The sequence below is a fragment of the Emys orbicularis genome, chromosome 4, assembly GCF_028017835.1.
Source record: "Emys orbicularis isolate rEmyOrb1 chromosome 4, rEmyOrb1.hap1, whole genome shotgun sequence".
NCBI lineage: Eukaryota > Metazoa > Chordata > Testudines > Emydidae > Emys > Emys orbicularis.
This window is the reverse complement of record NC_088686.1, coordinates 13,051,390-13,068,349: the sequence shown is the minus strand read 5'-3', so window position 1 is coordinate 13,068,349 and position 16,960 is coordinate 13,051,390. Positions and strand designations below refer to the sequence as shown.

Sequence of the window (16,960 nt, the reverse complement as noted above, 5' to 3'; positions counted from 1 at the left end):
CCTAGCATGCTGGCTTCTCTGGCTCGCATTCTTAGACACCTCTCTCCCCCCATTCAATGCATAGGGAGCCTATTTACCTACTCAGGCTTTATAGATCCCATTGTTGTTGTTCCAGTGATTTACTAGGCTCCTGCATCCCTTTGTGGATCCAGGCCTAGCTCCCTGCTTTGGCTTAATAAAACAAAAAACAGCTACTATTTTCTAAATACTCCCCTGTTTACAGTGAATGCAGGAATCACATGCATGACTGCTGTGGTTAAAAAGACACTAAGCAAAATACATCATTATCCACTCCTAAATGCTTAGATCAGTTGCTGTGAATGTGACAATACCCAGAGCACCTCTTAACTTAAAAGCACTTCTTTCTATCGCTGCTTAGAATGTGCATCCTACTATAAGTTATATATACTTTTGTACCAGCTTTAGATTGCAGCTTTGAAGCAAGTTTCATTATTTAGGATCTGATTCTGCAACCTGTACTCACGTGCAGCAGCTCTTATGCAAATCATCACAGTGAAGTCAATGGGACCGCTTACGCAAATGAGTAAGACAGGGTAATGAGGGTTGCAAAGACAGGCTCTTGGGCCCTGATTCAGCAAAGCACTTAAGCATGTGTTTAAATCATCCCTATTCAGCAAAGTACCTAAGCATGTGCTTAAGTGCTTTGCTGAACAATGATGGGCTTAATGCTATGCTTAGACAGTTTTGTTGAATGAGGGCCTTAGAGATTAAAGATGCTTAGGCCTTTTCTCCCTCCATGAAAAGCAAGTTTCTGAGCACGCGGAGCTCAGTGAGTTTGTTTTATGCATGGTGGTGAATGTGGATCAATCTTAATTTTCTGTCCCAAACCACCAAAGAAATGAGACTGTTGGGGGTCTGTCAATGAAGGGTATTGGCCTAATGGCACCATGAGCCATCAGAAGCAGAAAGACAGGTTTCCGAGCGGTCAATAGTCTTGGATAGGGTTAGTGAGGTTCCATGTGAAACAGTTTTGGGGTAGGAGAATGGAAATTGCTACCCCTAATAATACCCAAACTCAGACCAGGCTTGGTGTTTGCTGTACACATATGAGACTATTTCAAAAAAGTTGGTATCAGACAGCAAGGAGGCTAATGGAATAGAGAGAGGTCTTTCAGCTGAACATCATCATGAAATGGTGGCTATAACTAACTCATGCTCCACATGTGTGCTGTTAGGTCTGGGACCAGCATGGCTAGAGACAGCACGTACACACACACACAGATGTTTTTTGAGAACCACACACAACGCAGAAACCAAATCAGCAAATCCAAAGCTTCCTTAAAAACCAATGCAACATTCCCCATATGTTGTCTTTGCTATATTTCATCTGCAGAGCTTAAGAGGGAAAAGGGGACAAAATAAAGGACAATAAAACTCGACAGATATAGACCATGTCCATCAAGTGTTAACCAAACAGAACAATACTTTCTCACAAGGCAGCTAAAGCTACACATTATGCTGTACGAAAACTCAAACATCTGCATTTCCTTCCCCCTCTTCCTTGAAAGTTTAAAGAAATACAAGGAAAGAAAGCCCAGCTTTTGGACCAAACCCTTATTCGGTGGAAGGGTTTTAAACAAAGCTGACGTTGATGAGAGGGACAGTATGAAATGATATAATTTTGGCATTGATTGTTGAAATGCATCTTATGTTACAGAGAGCTGTGGAACTGAGTTGTGCACCAATGGCTCACTTTTAGCTGTCGGCGCTTGCTTCTTCACTGCAATGTGCGAGGTGCAAACAGCTTAGATGTAAGGACTGTCTTATCTCATTTCTATTTCATATAGATGCGATGGCCAGGCACCTTTTCATTTTTAGTCAGAGGAACTATTTACTCCATAACATCACCCAGAAAGAGAGCACCTTGAAGTAGATCTGGAGTTCATGAAGATGTTGGTTGTCCAGTCCCATAGTGTGTGTTACAGGGTGACTGGCCCTATCAGGAGGAGATGGATCCAGCCCCACCTGTGACTGGTGCAAGGCCTCATGAGGAACCCTTTTTAAAGCCCCGTTTAGAGTGAGGGGAACTCCAGAAGGCAGGTTGGGCTGCTGAGGTTAGGCCTGAAGCAGGGCCACTCCCAGACAGGTAGCCTAGCGGGCTATAAAGAGCAGAGAGGCTCCCACAGAAGCCCTAGGTTAGGGGACGATTGCAAAGGACCACAGGCAGAAGTGTGTTTGAAGAAAGGATGGGCAAAGCCATCAGGAAGGGAGGAGGGGCTGTGCCTGTTCTGAGATGAGACAGAAGATTCCTTTTGGTTTTGTGGTTTGTTTGGCCCCTACTCTCCTTAAATAGTTAAAGGACTAGGACACACATTTCAGCGCCTCCTTACAATCTAGCTCACACCATTCTTTGTATGTAGGATTTTCTCCCCCCACCCCAAACCCAAACTCCATAGCCCCACTCCAGCAAAGCATGTAAGCAAGTGCTTAACTTTAAGCACAAATTGTCCTACTGAAGTCAAGAGAACTCCTCATGCGCTTAAACTTAAACACATAGTCACTTTACTTGTTTGGGGCTGAGAGGCAAATACCCTGAGCCACCCTACAACAAGCCAGTGTGCAATGAGAGAAAATATATTTCAGCTGTGAACATCCAAAGACTAATATAAATCGGGAGGATAATTAAAACATGGACGTTATGAAAGATACATTGGTAAGGACACAGGAGGGTAGAGATGGAAGCCAGTTGGTTTAAAGAAGTGCCATTTATTTACGTAGTTGCCAGGATTAGCAGAGGTTTTTTTGGCCCAAGCCTACAAACATTTACTGTCAATTGTGTTTCCAGTATCAGATTCGGGGGAAGGATATAGAATGAGCATTTGGATCAGTTCAAGTAGTTGTATAGCATTTCAAGATTCCTATCTTTTTAAAAAAAAAAAAAAACCTCAAGATAGCCGAAGGAGCTTCGAGTCCTTCTTATTCAAACCCTTTCTTTAAGGAAAGAAAAATTCCTCCACCAAACTGCAATGACTCAGATGCAATTAAGACAGAGATAACATCAGCAGATTTCCCCAGTCTAGTAACAAGCAATTCCAGGAGTGCAAAACAGGATGCTGCCGCAGCTGCTTACCAGCATTCTCAGCGTTATTGGCGGGTGATGTTTTGTTTTGATTTTGTTGCTGTTGTTTTAATTACCAAAAAGGCAATTCCTTAGCAGCTCCCATTTAGAAAGTGGCCTCATTCATTTGACGTGTACAATCTCAATGCATTTAACAGGAGCAAGAATTTAAAAGCTCCCCATCATTTTGTCTTACTGCTGTTCTTTATAGCCACAGGGACAGAGAGAACTCTGCAGATTCAGTTGACTGCCCGCCACACCTTTTGGAAGATTTATTGGGATTTTCACATCTTTGTCTTGCTCAGAGAGATTGTGTGGCATGATTAGAGCCATTCTGGGAGAGACGGGATTTGACAAGCTTCATGAAGCACTCCTGGGCTGAGCAAGTTTTCCCAAACTATGAAAAGGGACCTATCAAGCCATTAATCCGCCTTATAAAAGCTGTGTCTAAAGAAATATAAACTCCCCCCTGGCTGCAGCCAATTCCCAATATTTTAATACGAGTTACTCCTTTTGAAAAGTCGAAAGGTGTTAGTGCAACCTGCTCATTTATGAGCAAAGTAATGGCAGGCAGGGAAGGGAAGGAAATACCTAGGTACTGCAGCACCTTTTTCACCATCTTATTTTAATAGCTGCCACCTTTTGTTGTTATAATTCATTCTCCCTAATAACAACCGGAAGGGAGTGATTTTAGGATTAGTGATTGATTGCACTATACAGATTCAACCAGCAGGATTGCACGGTTAGAAGCAGCACCATGGAACACAGTTAATCTTAGGAGGGCGCTCTCCTCTTCTAGGGTAAATCTCCAAAATAACCAATACTCCAGAAAGTGTCCTTTTCAATGTCAGCTGGGTGTCTGGGAAGAGAGCTGGAAAGACCTCTGGATAACTCACAGAGAAGGCTGACTCTCTGGAAGCAAATCTTACAGTGCAAGAACATGAAGCACTCTAAAGGGCGGCGGCCCTCAATCACCCCCCGCCCCCCCGACTCTGTAGTTTAAATAGGGAGGAGCCATGATAGAGCTGATTTAATTTTAAAAAACTGGGGATGTCCACGAAATGTAGGGTTCCCTGGGAGCACCACCTTCCCACTCAGAAGTCAGACTCCCCAACCTCTGCTGTGGCATCGGAGAGGAACCCCCTAGCCCTCATGGGGGAGACAAGCCCGGCTGCCGGAAAGCTGCTCTTCAGTAGCTACTGGGAAGGATGAACCAGGCACCACCTCTGTACCCACACACAACCAGGACAGGATCGAACAACCGTCATCCATGGGGTGATTGGAGAGGTGCCCACAACCACACCGATACCAGAGCAGCAAGTGCCCTTGAAAGGGATAGCTCAGTGGTTTGAGCATTGGCCTGCTAAACCCAGGGTTATGAGTTCAATCCTTGTAGGGACCACTTAGGGAGCTGGGGCAAAATCAGTACTTGGTCCTGCTAGTGAAGGCAGGGGGCTGGACTCAATGACCAGGTCCCTTCCAGCTCTAGGAGATAGGATATCGCTATTAATTTATTTGTGGGGAGGGATAGCTCAGTGGTTTGAGCGCTGGCCTGCTAAACCCAGGGTTGTGAGTTCAATCCTTGAGGGGGCCATTTGGGGATTTAGTTGGGGATTGATCCTGCTTTGAGTAGGGGGTTGGACTAGATGATCTCCAGAGGTCCCTTCCAACCCTAATAATCTATGATTCTATGAATCTATGATTCCGCTAGTGGCCATCTTGGGCTGTGCCCTCACAGTGAAGGTAGGGCAGCCACAGGGTCCTACCTTCCTACTGGGACAGCGCTCCCAGCTCTGTGGGGGAGGAGAAGCGGTGCAGCCTCAGAACCAGCTCCTCTCTCCCTCCAAGTCACAGCTTCCCAGGCCAGAAGGGAACACTGTGGTCACCTGGTCTGACCCTCTGCATACCACAGGCCATAGAACTTCCCCCAAAAAATTCCTACAGCAGCTGTTAGAAAAACATCCCGTCTTAATTTAAAAGTTGTCAGTGATGAAGAATCCACCACAACCCTCGGTACATTGTTCCAATGGTTCATTACTCTCACTGGTAAAAGTTTGCACCTTTTTTCCCAGTCTGAAGGTGTCTAGCTTCAACATCCAGCCATTGGATCATGTTAGACCTTTCTCTGCTAGACTGAAGAGCCCATTTTTATATATTTGTTCCCCATGTCGATAGTTTTAACCTGTGATCCACTCAACCGTTAACCTTCTCTTTGTTAAAAAAAATAAATAAAAAATAATATATTGAGATATACCTATCTCATAGAGCTGGAAGAGACCTCGAAAGGTCATCAAGTCCAGCCCCCTGCCTTCACTAGCAGGACCAAGTACTGATTTTTGCCCCTGCTTCCTAAGTGGCCCCCTCAAGGATTGAACTCATAACCCTGGGTTTAGCAGGCCAATGCTCAAACCACTGAGCTATCCCTCCCCCCATTTGTTAAGCCAAATAGACTGAGCTCTTTGAGTCTATCACTATACGGCAGGTTTTCTAACCCTTTAATCATTCTCATGGCTCTTCTCTGAGCCCTCTCCAATTCATCAACATCCTTCTTGAATTGTGGGCATCAGAACTGGACACAGTATTCCAGCAACAGTTTCGCCACCTCCTCCTACTCGAGATTCCCGTTTTATGCATCCCAGGACCTCATCAGCCCTTTTGGCCAGGGTGTCGCACCAGGAGCTCATGTTCAGCCGATTAGCCACCATGACTCCCAAATCTTTTTCAGAGTCACTGCTTCCCAGGAGCAGTCAAGAGATTCAGCTCCACCCCAAAGGGAGGAAGAGGCTGATAAAAGGAGTGACAGATTGCCGAGCCAGCTCCTATTTCTGTTCCTCTCCCTGGGGTAGCACCACCCTGACAGGGAGAAGCGAGTGGCTGCCATGCCTGAAGTGGGGAGATCAGGGTCGCAGGTGGCTGGTTCACACAGGTAGCAAAACCAATTGCTGCTCCCATGCTTCCTGCAAGCCCATCTCCCAGTGGACATGACTCTTTTGGAGTGGATTGCCTGTCCTTTCAGGGAGAGGGCCCTGCTGTATGTCAGGGAGACTGGTGCCTTTCTGCCACTTGGTTATATAGAATTAATATGGCAAGCCCCCTACAGGCAGTGGTAATATTAAACTGCCAAAGTTGCAGGGCAGGAAACTCACAGGTGTCAGAGCAAGGTTTATGCCTGGACGCCTACATCCCATCCAGCTCCACACAAATCCTAACTATTAAAAGAAAAAATTGAGCCACCCTGAGCTATGACTGACCCATTTCTCTCCTTTCCCACTTCAAAGTACACGTTCCAAACACAGGAATGCCTCAAACTCGCCTCAGTTACTGTGTAGTTCAGATGCAGCAAGTGTCGCATGGCCACATTCGTGTACCTTTGTGTGGGGGCAGCGGTGGGGCGGTCCCAACCGCTGGTTCTAGAGCAACGTAACAAACTTTAAAAAAAGTATTAAAACAGACTGTTTATTACAGCATATGATGTGTTATTAATTTACACAATGATATATAAAAACAGCCATTTGTGATGTACAGTAACTTGACAGTGACAGGAATATTAAAACTATTGATATTCATGCACGTGACATGCATATGTTTTTAAAAAGCGCTTTTACACAATATACTGAAGAGTTACTGAGCCTTTCCCAGCTGGTCCAATGGTTTCTTCTGGAGAGCAATGTATTACTCTGGTGGGAGTCCCACACATGGGATGCACATTGAGGTCATCCATAGCAGAGTGCCTTTTGGAGAAGGCAACTCAAGAGGGAGATTAAGCGAGGGCCCTTTCTATTATTTGTATTACCATAGCACCTAGGGGCCCTAGTTGTAGACCCGGACCCCATTGTGCTAGGCACTGTACAAACACACACGTGGAGGGGGAGGAGGTTGCAAGAAGAAGAGTTTACAAGAGAAAATCCAGCCAGACAAAAGGAGGGACATGGTCAACATGCAGGAACAAGAGCAGAAAATATTAAGGGATAAGAACAAACATTAGGATCCTCCACTTCTGACTTTAAGCTGTTGATCTCCTGATATTACAAGACCCAGAGTTGGAAAGAATAGGCAAGGAAGATCCATTCTTGGGAACGTTATTATTTTTCAAAGCCTTCTGATACTATGCACTTGAAGCTGTCACCACTGAAATGGCAGGGTTTTAAAAAAAACTAGTATAATGGTTTTTATTTCCATGAAAAGGCACTAGTATCCACCCAAGATTTGAAACCATGTCATAATTTACCTTAAGTTTTAAATATTTGCATTAAAAAAAAAAAATCTATGAAAATATTTACACAAAAGCACCTTGTTTCTTTAAGTAGAAACAGACGCGTTCCACGCGGACAAGTCATTTAATTAGACAGTCGTCATCAGTTTGAGAGAGCCAGATCGGAAGCGAAGGATTTTCTTCTTGAGGTTATGCGAGGCTTTAATTTTGACAAAGGCCTTTGCTGCATTTTCGTGCAGCTCCGGAGCGGCCACCGTTTGGATAGGAAGAGTCTGGACAAACTGAGACCAAATAAGCCCCCCGCTTTCATCGGAGTCACTAGTCGTCGTGCTCTCCCCAACGAACTCCACCTCGCTCAAGCTGGACTCGCTGTCCCCAAAGCAGTTTGTGGTGTAGTTACTCTGCTCATCTTCACTGGTGTCCACTACGGTGGAGTGGAACAGGGATTCGCACTCTGCTGAATACTCGGAGTCACTAGCAATGTAAGCGTAGGGGCTGACGTACGGAAGGGGAACTTGTGAATAGACCCCTACGGCTTCTCTCCTGTTTCTTCTTGCCCTTCTCAGGGCTTCCTCGTAGGAAATCTCTGCCGATGACTTCCACCGGCGATAATCTCCTCGCTTGTGCTTAGGTTTGGCCACAACTGCTTCTCTGCCATGTCCGTGAGATTTGATCACAGTTTTATGGAGGCCAGTCTGCCTGCTTGGGAGGCTTGGCTCCAGCTGTGAACTGCTGCTTTTCTTCCCTCTCACAGAGGGCTTTTTAAGTTTCTTATTTGTATCCAAGTCATCAGGGAAACGACACTTTTTGCCAATTGGCTTGGTTTTCTCCCGCATGGTTGGCGCGTTGCTTTCCAGCAGGCTGGCCAGGTGGGACCTGTGTTTCAGAGTAGAGCTCTTCAGAATTTTGACACTTTTGGTGCCTTTGTGAAGCTTAAGGCTTTGCTGTGGAGCTGGTATGTACTGAGCACTAACCAGCAAACCTTCATCCAGGCTCTGAGAGGAAGAGCCCTCACTCTTGAAATCCAACATGGGCCTCTCCTCCAAAGGAAGTGAAGTGGGGTGAGCCGCTTGCAAGTGGTTTTTTAGCAGTAGCTTTTTGGGTGGCTGGGTCACTTTATTCTCCTGCTGCAGTGCTGTATGCCTACCAGGACTTTCTTTAGGAGATGTAGCAAAGAGTTGGCCATTTTCCTTTGGGATATCCCCTGTCGTAGCTACAGGACACCAGTTTAGTTCTTGAGATGCTGGTTTGACGTTCCTTGACAGATGTTTGCTTTGAAGTTCATTGACAGCACTTGGTGGGTAGGCTGCAGCCGTAGGCACCTTCCTGCTTTCCAGCTGCTCCCCATTAGATTCGTTTGACCGCTGATTTAATGACGAGAAGGTGCCATTATCCAAAGTGGTTGTTCCACTGGAATGCAAACATGCTTGTTTGGAATTCTTCAGGTTCACAATGTTAGTATGTGAAACAGCCGCGGTCTGTCTAACACACATGCTCCCATGTCTCAAAATGCCTTTTGTGGGGTCAGCATTCAGACTTGTTCTCGGTTTGTTAGTCCTCACAGAATGCGTCTTTTTCTGAACAAGGCTCAAGATGTAACCATCTATTTTTTTGTTGGCTGAAGGACAGGATACAGACCATGAGCTCTGCGGGAGAAAGGAATTGCCTGTTTTTACTGAGTCTAGTTCAGCTCCAATGCAAACATCATTAACATTGCAACCACGTCTCTCTTCTTCTCTCAAGGGATTACCAGTCACTGGTAGAAGAAACATTGGACTCTGCACGGCTACTGCATGTAGGGGACTGGGGTAACGGTACACGTCATTCCCATTTTTAGATACTAAGTCACACTGATACTTTGGATGTACATCTGCAACCACATCAAGGGAATTGGAGTGCGAACGACAGACAGCACCTGATGCCGGGTCCTCGTGCTGGCCTTCTTTATTATAATCCATCCAGCCTATGAGATCTGAAATGCATTTGAAAAGAGTTTAAAGATGCTGCCATTGTGTAGTTCTGCTTTTATTTAGTCTTTTCAAAGATACTTTTGAAGACTTTGGCCTGGTCTACACCCACACCGCTTTAACTAGGGCGATACAGTTGAAACTCTACAATCCTCCTAGTGTGGATTCAGTTATACCGGTATAAAGATGCTTATTCTCAGGTCTACATTATAATGTTTTGTTGGTATAGCTACTAGAGTGACAAGGTGGGTGAGGTAATGTCTTTTATTGGACAAACTTCTGTTGGTGAGAGAGACCAGCTTTCGAGCTTAGCTATGTCAGTCAGGGTGTGGAAAAAAACCACTTCCCCATGTGACATAGCTATGCCGGCAAAACTCCAGTGTAGATGCAGCTATGCCGACAGAAGAGTGATCCAATAAAAGACATTACCTCATTCACCTGGTCTCTCTAATATCCTGGGACCGACACAGCTACAACACCACGGCAGACAGCTTGGCTAACGTCATTGAGGTAGATGGTGTTGCTAAACAGGCAGAAAAACTTCTGTTGGCATATGCTGTGTCCACACTAGGAGGCTCTGCTGGTTCAGCTATACTGATATAGCTAGAGCAGCGGAGCCTATGTAGTGTTGTCTAGCCCTTATATTCCTGTATAGGAAGGGGAATAAGCTATACTGGTATAAGGTGCCTTTATACCAGCAAAACTGTATCCACTCTAGGAATTGTAACAGTATAATTATGCTGGTTTAAAAAAAAAAGGAATTCACACCCCTAACCAACTTAGTTATACTGGTACAAAAGCCGTGTAGAGCTGGCCTTAGAGAGCCTTCCACTTTGTACCAGAGGCCTCTAGAATTCTACAGTTGACTTTTACAGCCTCCACATGAACTGCTAGACACAGAACTGTAGAAAGCCCGAGGATATGTGTGTTACAAGATATATTGCACTGCTAAACCCACAACTAACCAAGAAGGAACAAACAAATTACACCAGTAAAATTGTTAACAGTCGGCTGAAGGGCAATTTTAACCATCCTTTTCTTTAGGAACTTCAGGCTGATCATGGACTTCCACCGTTTTTTACTTGGAATTGCTTTTGTAGGGCTTCAAAATGATCAGATTCCGTTCAGGAAAAGATGATCAAGATGCGAAGAACACTCATAAGAGAATCTTCTTGGGGGGAGGGGATGTCAAAGACAAAGACTCTTTTGACTGAAGCACAGGAGTGGGAGTTGAGAAACAGAGTTCTATTCCCAGCCCTGCAAGAGACGTCCTCGGAAGCTAGTTACTTAGGTCAAAATGTTCAAATGTGAATGCCTTACTAAAGCCATATTTAGGCACCTAAGTAAGAGGGCTGATTTTATCAAACATGCTTAGCCCCCACAGTTCCCATAGACTTCAGTGGGACTATATATGAGAGGAAGTGCTGCTCAGAGAGCAAGAATGGGGCTATCAGGATCTGAAGAGAACAGCTGACTTATTGTAGGTCATATCACAGTATTTCTTAAATTCTCTGTTACAGTCTAATATTCACAGCGAATTGTCAAGAAGACTTCACTGAAACATGCCACTGTGGGAAGTGGGCTAGACTGCCATAATCTGGTTAAAATTTCATATTTCCATTCTGTATAATGAAAACCAGCAATGTAATCTGCTGTAGATCTTTGTGCGGGATTATTTTTAAACATGCTTGATAAAGAAGACCTATAGATTGGTGATAGGGAAATTTAAATTGCATCAAGCAGGTCAGAGGGTAATTTGAAAAGCTCTCAACATCTCAGAATTGCTACAAAGTCACATTTCTAGGACAGACAAACTTGAATGATTATGCTCTGGATTACTAAATGCAAAAGTTCACTCATAAGCAGTTTGACTTCTATATTGGGGGAGGGGGGGAAGGCAGCTCCAGTCAGGCAAAGGGGGCCGTGCAGGGGAGGAGGGGAGGAACCCAAGGCTTGGGGGGAGAGGGACACTGCAGAATGGAAGTTCTGAACACCAAGCAATACATGTCTGCTTGTAAGCAGCCTCCAGGATCGAAACTGAAACAAGGTCCTATTTAACCCCTCTTTCCAGACCTATACAACAAATAAGAGGATTCTTGCAACAGAAATCTTGTAGTAACCCGCCTCAATATATAACTAGAACACACATACACACTGAGATTTACATCTTTAGACTAGAGTAACTGGAAATTCAAACATCCATCTTCCCCTCACCAAAGAGAGAGAAACCTTTTCCATTATTCATAATGGCCATTTGTCCAGGCCACACAAACTCAGCACGCACTTCATCACAATTGTCCATGTGCTGAGGAAAGCAGTTAGAGCTGGGAAACTATTAGTCGCTTGCTTTCATAGGCACAAATATGCACTACCCGTAAATGAATTTGGTTCAGGGGTTTTTTTTTTTTACTTTGGTAAAAATTGTTTCCTAAAGGAAGTGATAGGAAATTATACAATGAATTTGCTTGTGTGTATATGTACCACTGCCCTCTACTGGGTAGAAAATATCAGAGCTGATCATGTGTTTATAGGTGCCCACAATTCACACCAATGACTGAAAAAGTGGCGGGTGAAATCTATACCCCATGCCACACATATGCGACAAAAACATCAGTCATTAGAGTCTTTTTGGATTATTTTATATGAACACGTAGTTTAGCAAATGAAAAAAGGAAGAGTTAATAGGACCCTGCTGGCCCCAATGCAGCATTTCAACGGATAAGCCAACGCCACGTGTTGGAATATGATGTATTATACCAGCTTTTACTGTACCTGCAGATTTTGGGCGTCCATCCGAGATATTCAAAGATGTCTCCAAAGGGCTGCAAAAACAGGTGCTAGAATGGCAACTGGATAAACACTCACTGAAGACTGAGTTAGAGGAATTGGAAAGTGATCCAGAGGCCCCATCACTCAGCTCATAAAATCCTATAAAAATAAAAACTTGGGTTTATTTAGGTTCTGTTCATTATGCAAAAGAATTCCCCTCCCCCTCCCCTAGAAAAGCAATTGAGTTTCTGTGTATTTTGGCTCATTGGATCTCAAACAATTTATACTATTTCATTCAATCATCCAGATTAGTTGTACTATACAGTAGTACTATAATACTGGGACAATTTCTGTTTATTGAAAATAAGGCAATGGGATGTCACTTAGCCTTTGAAATATTAATATCTCGAACAGGGCCGGCGCTTCCACTAGGCGGTCGCCTAGGGCGGCAGGATGTGGGGGGCGGCATTTTGCCGCCCTCGGCGGAATTTCGGCGGCGATTCCTCTGGGCGGGAAGAAAAGCGGCCGCGGAAACGCCGTCGGGAACCAGGGCCGCCCAGAGGGGCTTCTTCCACTCCGGGTCTTCGGCGGAAATTCGGCAGCGGGTCCTTCACTAGACCCGCCGCCGAAGTGCCCCGAAGACCCGGAGCGGAAGGACCCCCGCCGCCGAAAACGCAGCTTCAGAGGAGGAGCTGCCGCCGATTACTGAGGAGGAGCGCTGCCGCCTAGGGCAGCAAAAACCCTGGCGCCGCTCCTGATCTCGAACAATTTTTAAAAGCCAAATTGAAACTAAAAGCTGTACAGATTGTGCTAAGAGAAATCTGGCTGTACTTGCCTTCAAAGCTCATTTAACAGGATATTAGGTCTCTTGACAACCATTCTACCAGTATTACTTGGCTACGAGACTGTCTACAAGTCTCCTTAGCCACTGTTGCTGCTTCCTTCCTGTACTTTTTCTTGCAACCCAATTCCCATAAATAAAAGAAATGAAGCATTCTGAAAAAGCTTCATCTAATGCATTATTTTTATTAAAAAGAAAACCCACTTTCTGAAAATCAAACATATGATTGTGCAGCATGTTCTCAATAGTCCTGACATTTGCCTCCGAATATATTGTATGAAGTCAGTAATGTTTCCAGTGGCAGCTGAATTTTTCTTGGTCCCACTGTACCATCACTCACTGCCATATTGTGGACCCTTTATCATTTTCAACTGTTACATTGCTGAAGGTTCTGGACAGTTTTATAACCGATTGCTGGGTGGATCCATTTTGCAGCATATGGGGCTTACCTGAACTTGGCCGACTGTCTGTCTCAAGGTGCTCATCTGAAGTCTTTTCTACATCCAGTCTTAGATCACTTATCTGTTTGTCTAGTTCTTGCAGCTGATTTAATAGACCAGCATCTCTCCTTCTCAAGCAGTTCTGGAAAACAAGAAAAGCAACACGTCACCTTTGTTGTCCAGAAACAAATGGGCCACAAGTATCACCTGAAGAATAATAGCTTGTAATTCCATGTCAGTTCTTTAAAAAAAAAAACAGAAATCTTGCCTGGAAGTTCAGGATAAACATTCAACTGAACTATAATGTAGACATTTAATTCCAGTCTCTCTCATTCTGTTGCACATTATACTCTTATATTCTTAAAGCATAAGGCAAGATTACAGGAGCCAGAATCAGGGTCCTTTCATTAATTTTACAATGCAATAAGTAGGAAAAGTAATCCCTTCTCTTCCCCCATTACAATTGTATTACATTATTGTAATAAGACTGTTTAAGCTATTTATGAAGGTAATTTTGATGATATACAATGGGCAATAAATAATGATTTTGCAAGAAGCTCATTAACCCAAGGTCAGTGTAATCAGTTTCTCCACATATACTACAACCGTATCTATCCATCATTTGTCCAGTTGCATCAGTTTTTATACACACGGGCACATACACTTTTGCATTGCACCCAGCAGTATTCTGATGGGTTTCTGAGTGTAGATGCTCATAAAGGGCCCAATCCCAAAACCATTAGGTCAAGGGGAGCCTTTCCATTGGATTCAATGGGTGTTGGATCAGGCCCAAGACTGAAAGGCTAATAGCATAAGATAGACCAGTGGTTCTCGACCTGTGGCCCAATCAGCACACAGCTGCAGCCCATGTGACATCCTCAGGGCCATACAGGTAGTATATATATTGTGTGGATGCGGCCCACATAACACATAGAGAGCTGCAGATGTGGCCCACAATGGTAAATAGGTTGAGAACCACTGAGCTAGACAGACTAGCACAATGAACTACCACTTGGGACCAGAAGGGCAAGCAAATTCTTTTTCCACTTCTGACATGAGCTAGGATTTGGATCCAACCCAGATCTGCAGAGGTGACAGGTTTAGAGCGGGAACTCACTGCGCCACCTACTGACCCAGCCCCCCTCTAAAGTAGTACTGGGAATAGTGCATCTGGTTCAAATTTGGAATGTCAAGAGCACAAATCAAAGTGTTACCACAAACCCCCAATTCCGAGTAATAATTCCTGTTACTTTACTGTGGCCATTTGGCAGCTAATAATTCCTGAACAGTCACATCACCTTTTTAGAAGGAAATAACCCTACTATATACATTTACTGAACCAAACGGGAAAAAAACCTACAAAAGCAATCAAGATTTGCAAGTGAACATCAAAAATCCAACCTCTCCCTTGGTCAGAGCCAATATGCACAAATGCTGAACCATGACTGTGACACAAAGAATGCCATGCACAGCTGTGAGTTATTTTCATTGAAAAATGATCCGCCGTTTCACGTCCAGCTCTCTCTTCCCCCACAAGCTAGAAAGCGCATTTTCAACAAAAGCATCCCTATTTTAAAGGGCCTGATCCTGAAAACTGTACAGCACTCACTGCTCCCACTAAAGTCTCAGGATAGCCTCTGGGCCCAATCCAACTCTTATTCAAGTCAGCAGACACACTCCTTGACTTCAGTGGATGTAGATCAGGCACCGCTAGGTTGCGTCAGGGGCTTTTTAAAATGCGTGAATCTATTTCTTTTGTAGCAAACCAAGGATAAACTCCTTCTCACCTCACGCCTATGAGTTGCTCTGTTGAGCAATGATCAGGATTAGTATAGTTACGCACATTTTTCTGGCTCTTTCGTATCTAGTTGCTAGTTATTTTATATGGCTAATGCAAATATATTTACTCCAAGCCCATTTCTCAAAATCAACGGTAAGAGTCAACTGATGCATTATTTTAGTTCAAGCCTTTCTTCTCACTTGAACATTAATGAAAGCGACACACCATGGCCACAGCTCTGATAGAAATTCAATAGAATAAATGCTTTCTGCAGCACCGTCCTCAGTCTTTCCTACCCGCTCTCTCTTTTGCTTTAAAAAGCATAGGACATGAAGGGATTTGCAGAAACGAGCTTGCTTGTTCCACCAAGCACGGCTCCCTAAATCAAGAGGTGCCTTCTCGTTTTGCGTCAGGAATTCTTGCCCCGTTAGGCAAAGCGCTTTCACTGAGCCTCACATTTCAAATTAAGAACCGGAGCAGATGCGATGTGGACAAGGTGAGGAGCGCTCAGGGGATGACACCGGATTAGGAAGGCTATTCCCGAAAGGCAGTTCAACCTAATGGTAAAAAAACTCATTTGAAGCTGGGCAATTGATCACGCTGTGAGCAGCCCGGGCTGCTTTTGTGAGCCGTGGGGGATGAGCCCCGGGAGTCTGCAGCTCTCCTGCCTCCCAGATACACACCGGCACTGACCAATTCAGAGGAGGTTCCGGCGGGTTCGCCGGTTTCACCGGCACCCGTAGGAGCCCGCAGAGCCCCCCGAGAGGGAGGGGGAGGGCTGGGGGATCAGAGACACACGGGGGGGGGGGTCTGTCCGTTACAGAGGGTCCCCGATCGGAGCAATAAGGAGGCGACGGGAAAGATCAGACTCAGCCGGGCACCCGGACTCTCGCGCCCTGCGAGTGCGCCCCATCCCGGGACCCTCGCCCGTGCGCCCCCGCCCCCCCCAGCCCGGGACCCTCGCCCGTGCGCCCCCGCCCCCCCCAGCCCGGGACCCTCGCCCGTGCGCCCCCGCCCCCCCCCAGCCCGGGACCCTCGCCCGTGCGCCCCCGGGTGCTCCCCAGCCCCGCTCACCAGCTGCTTCCTCAGCAGGAGGATGTTCTCCTCCAGGAACTTCTCCTCCAGGCTGCGCTGGGCGTCCCCTTCCCCGGGCGGCTCCCCGCGGGCCCCCGCGGCGCTGGAGGCGGCCCCCGGCGGGTGGCTCAGCAGCAGGCTCTTCACCAGCAGCTCCTGCCGCTGGCGCAGGTAGTCCAGCTCGCCCAGCCCGGCCAGCGTGGCCTCCAGCCGCTCCCGGGTGCGCTGCCGCTCCGCCTCCGCCTCGCCCTTCTCCCTCCAGCGCGCATCGGGCTCCCGGGGCGCCGCCGCCGCCTGCTGCTGCCCGGGCTCCGGCTCCTTAGCCGCGGCGGCGGCCTCCAGGCTCGGCTTCATCCCGGGGCGGGCGCCTCCCTCAGCGCATGGGGGTGCCCGGGGCTCCGAGCTGCCACTGCCGGCGGAGGGAGGCTGGGGCCCCGCGAGGTTCCGAGCCGCTGCGGAGCAGGGGGAGCCGGAGCGCTGCTGCTGCCAGCGCCGCCGCTGCAATGGGCCAGGGGCGCCCAGCCCGCTCCTCCCGCCCCACTGCCACCGCCCCTCGCCGGCCCCGCTCCCTCCCTCCGCCGCCCGGCTCAGCCCCGCAGCAGCATCCTCGGCTACTGACGCTCCGCGGCGCCTCCCCTCGCTCACCCCCGTGGCTCTCTCCCCTCCCCCTTTCCGCGCCCCCCTTCTCCCTGCCCGGCCCCGCCGCCTCTTCCTCTCTTCCCCTTCCCTCTTGCTCTCCGCCTGCGCTGTCCCTTCCTCTCCCCTCACACACAAGCTCAGGCGACTAAAGCCCCCAT

At 46.7% G+C, this 16,960-nt stretch overlaps 1 protein-coding gene across 1 annotated transcript; it reads right to left on the bottom strand.

Annotated features, from left to right (window-relative positions):
- Positions 1-7,420: 7,420 nt before the first annotated feature.
- On the bottom strand, positions 7,421-16,517 carry DACT1 (dishevelled binding antagonist of beta catenin 1). Its single transcript, XM_065404225.1, has 4 exons — positions 16,164-16,517; positions 13,319-13,451; positions 12,032-12,187; positions 7,421-9,264 (listed from the first exon to the last, which is right to left on the bottom strand). Exons 1-4 carry the CDS (start codon positions 16,515-16,517, stop codon positions 7,421-7,423), a joined length of 2,487 nt encoding a protein of 828 aa, XP_065260297.1.
- Between the last annotated feature and the right edge of the window lie 443 nt (positions 16,518-16,960).

Excerpts from the sequence above, each read along its gene's own strand:
- DACT1 (XM_065404225.1), bottom strand. The coding sequence starts at position 16,517 with ATGAAGCCGAGCCTGGAGGCCGCCGCCGCGGCTAAGGAGCCGGAGCCC. Across the intron at positions 12,188-13,318 it reads AGACAGTCGGCCAAGTTCAG|GATTTTATGAGCTGAGTGAT; the intron begins GTAAGCCCCATA and ends TTATTTTTATAG. Across the intron at positions 9,265-12,031 it reads TGGACGCCCAAAATCTGCAG|ATCTCATAGGCTGGATGGAT; the intron begins GTACAGTAAAAG and ends AATGCATTTCAG.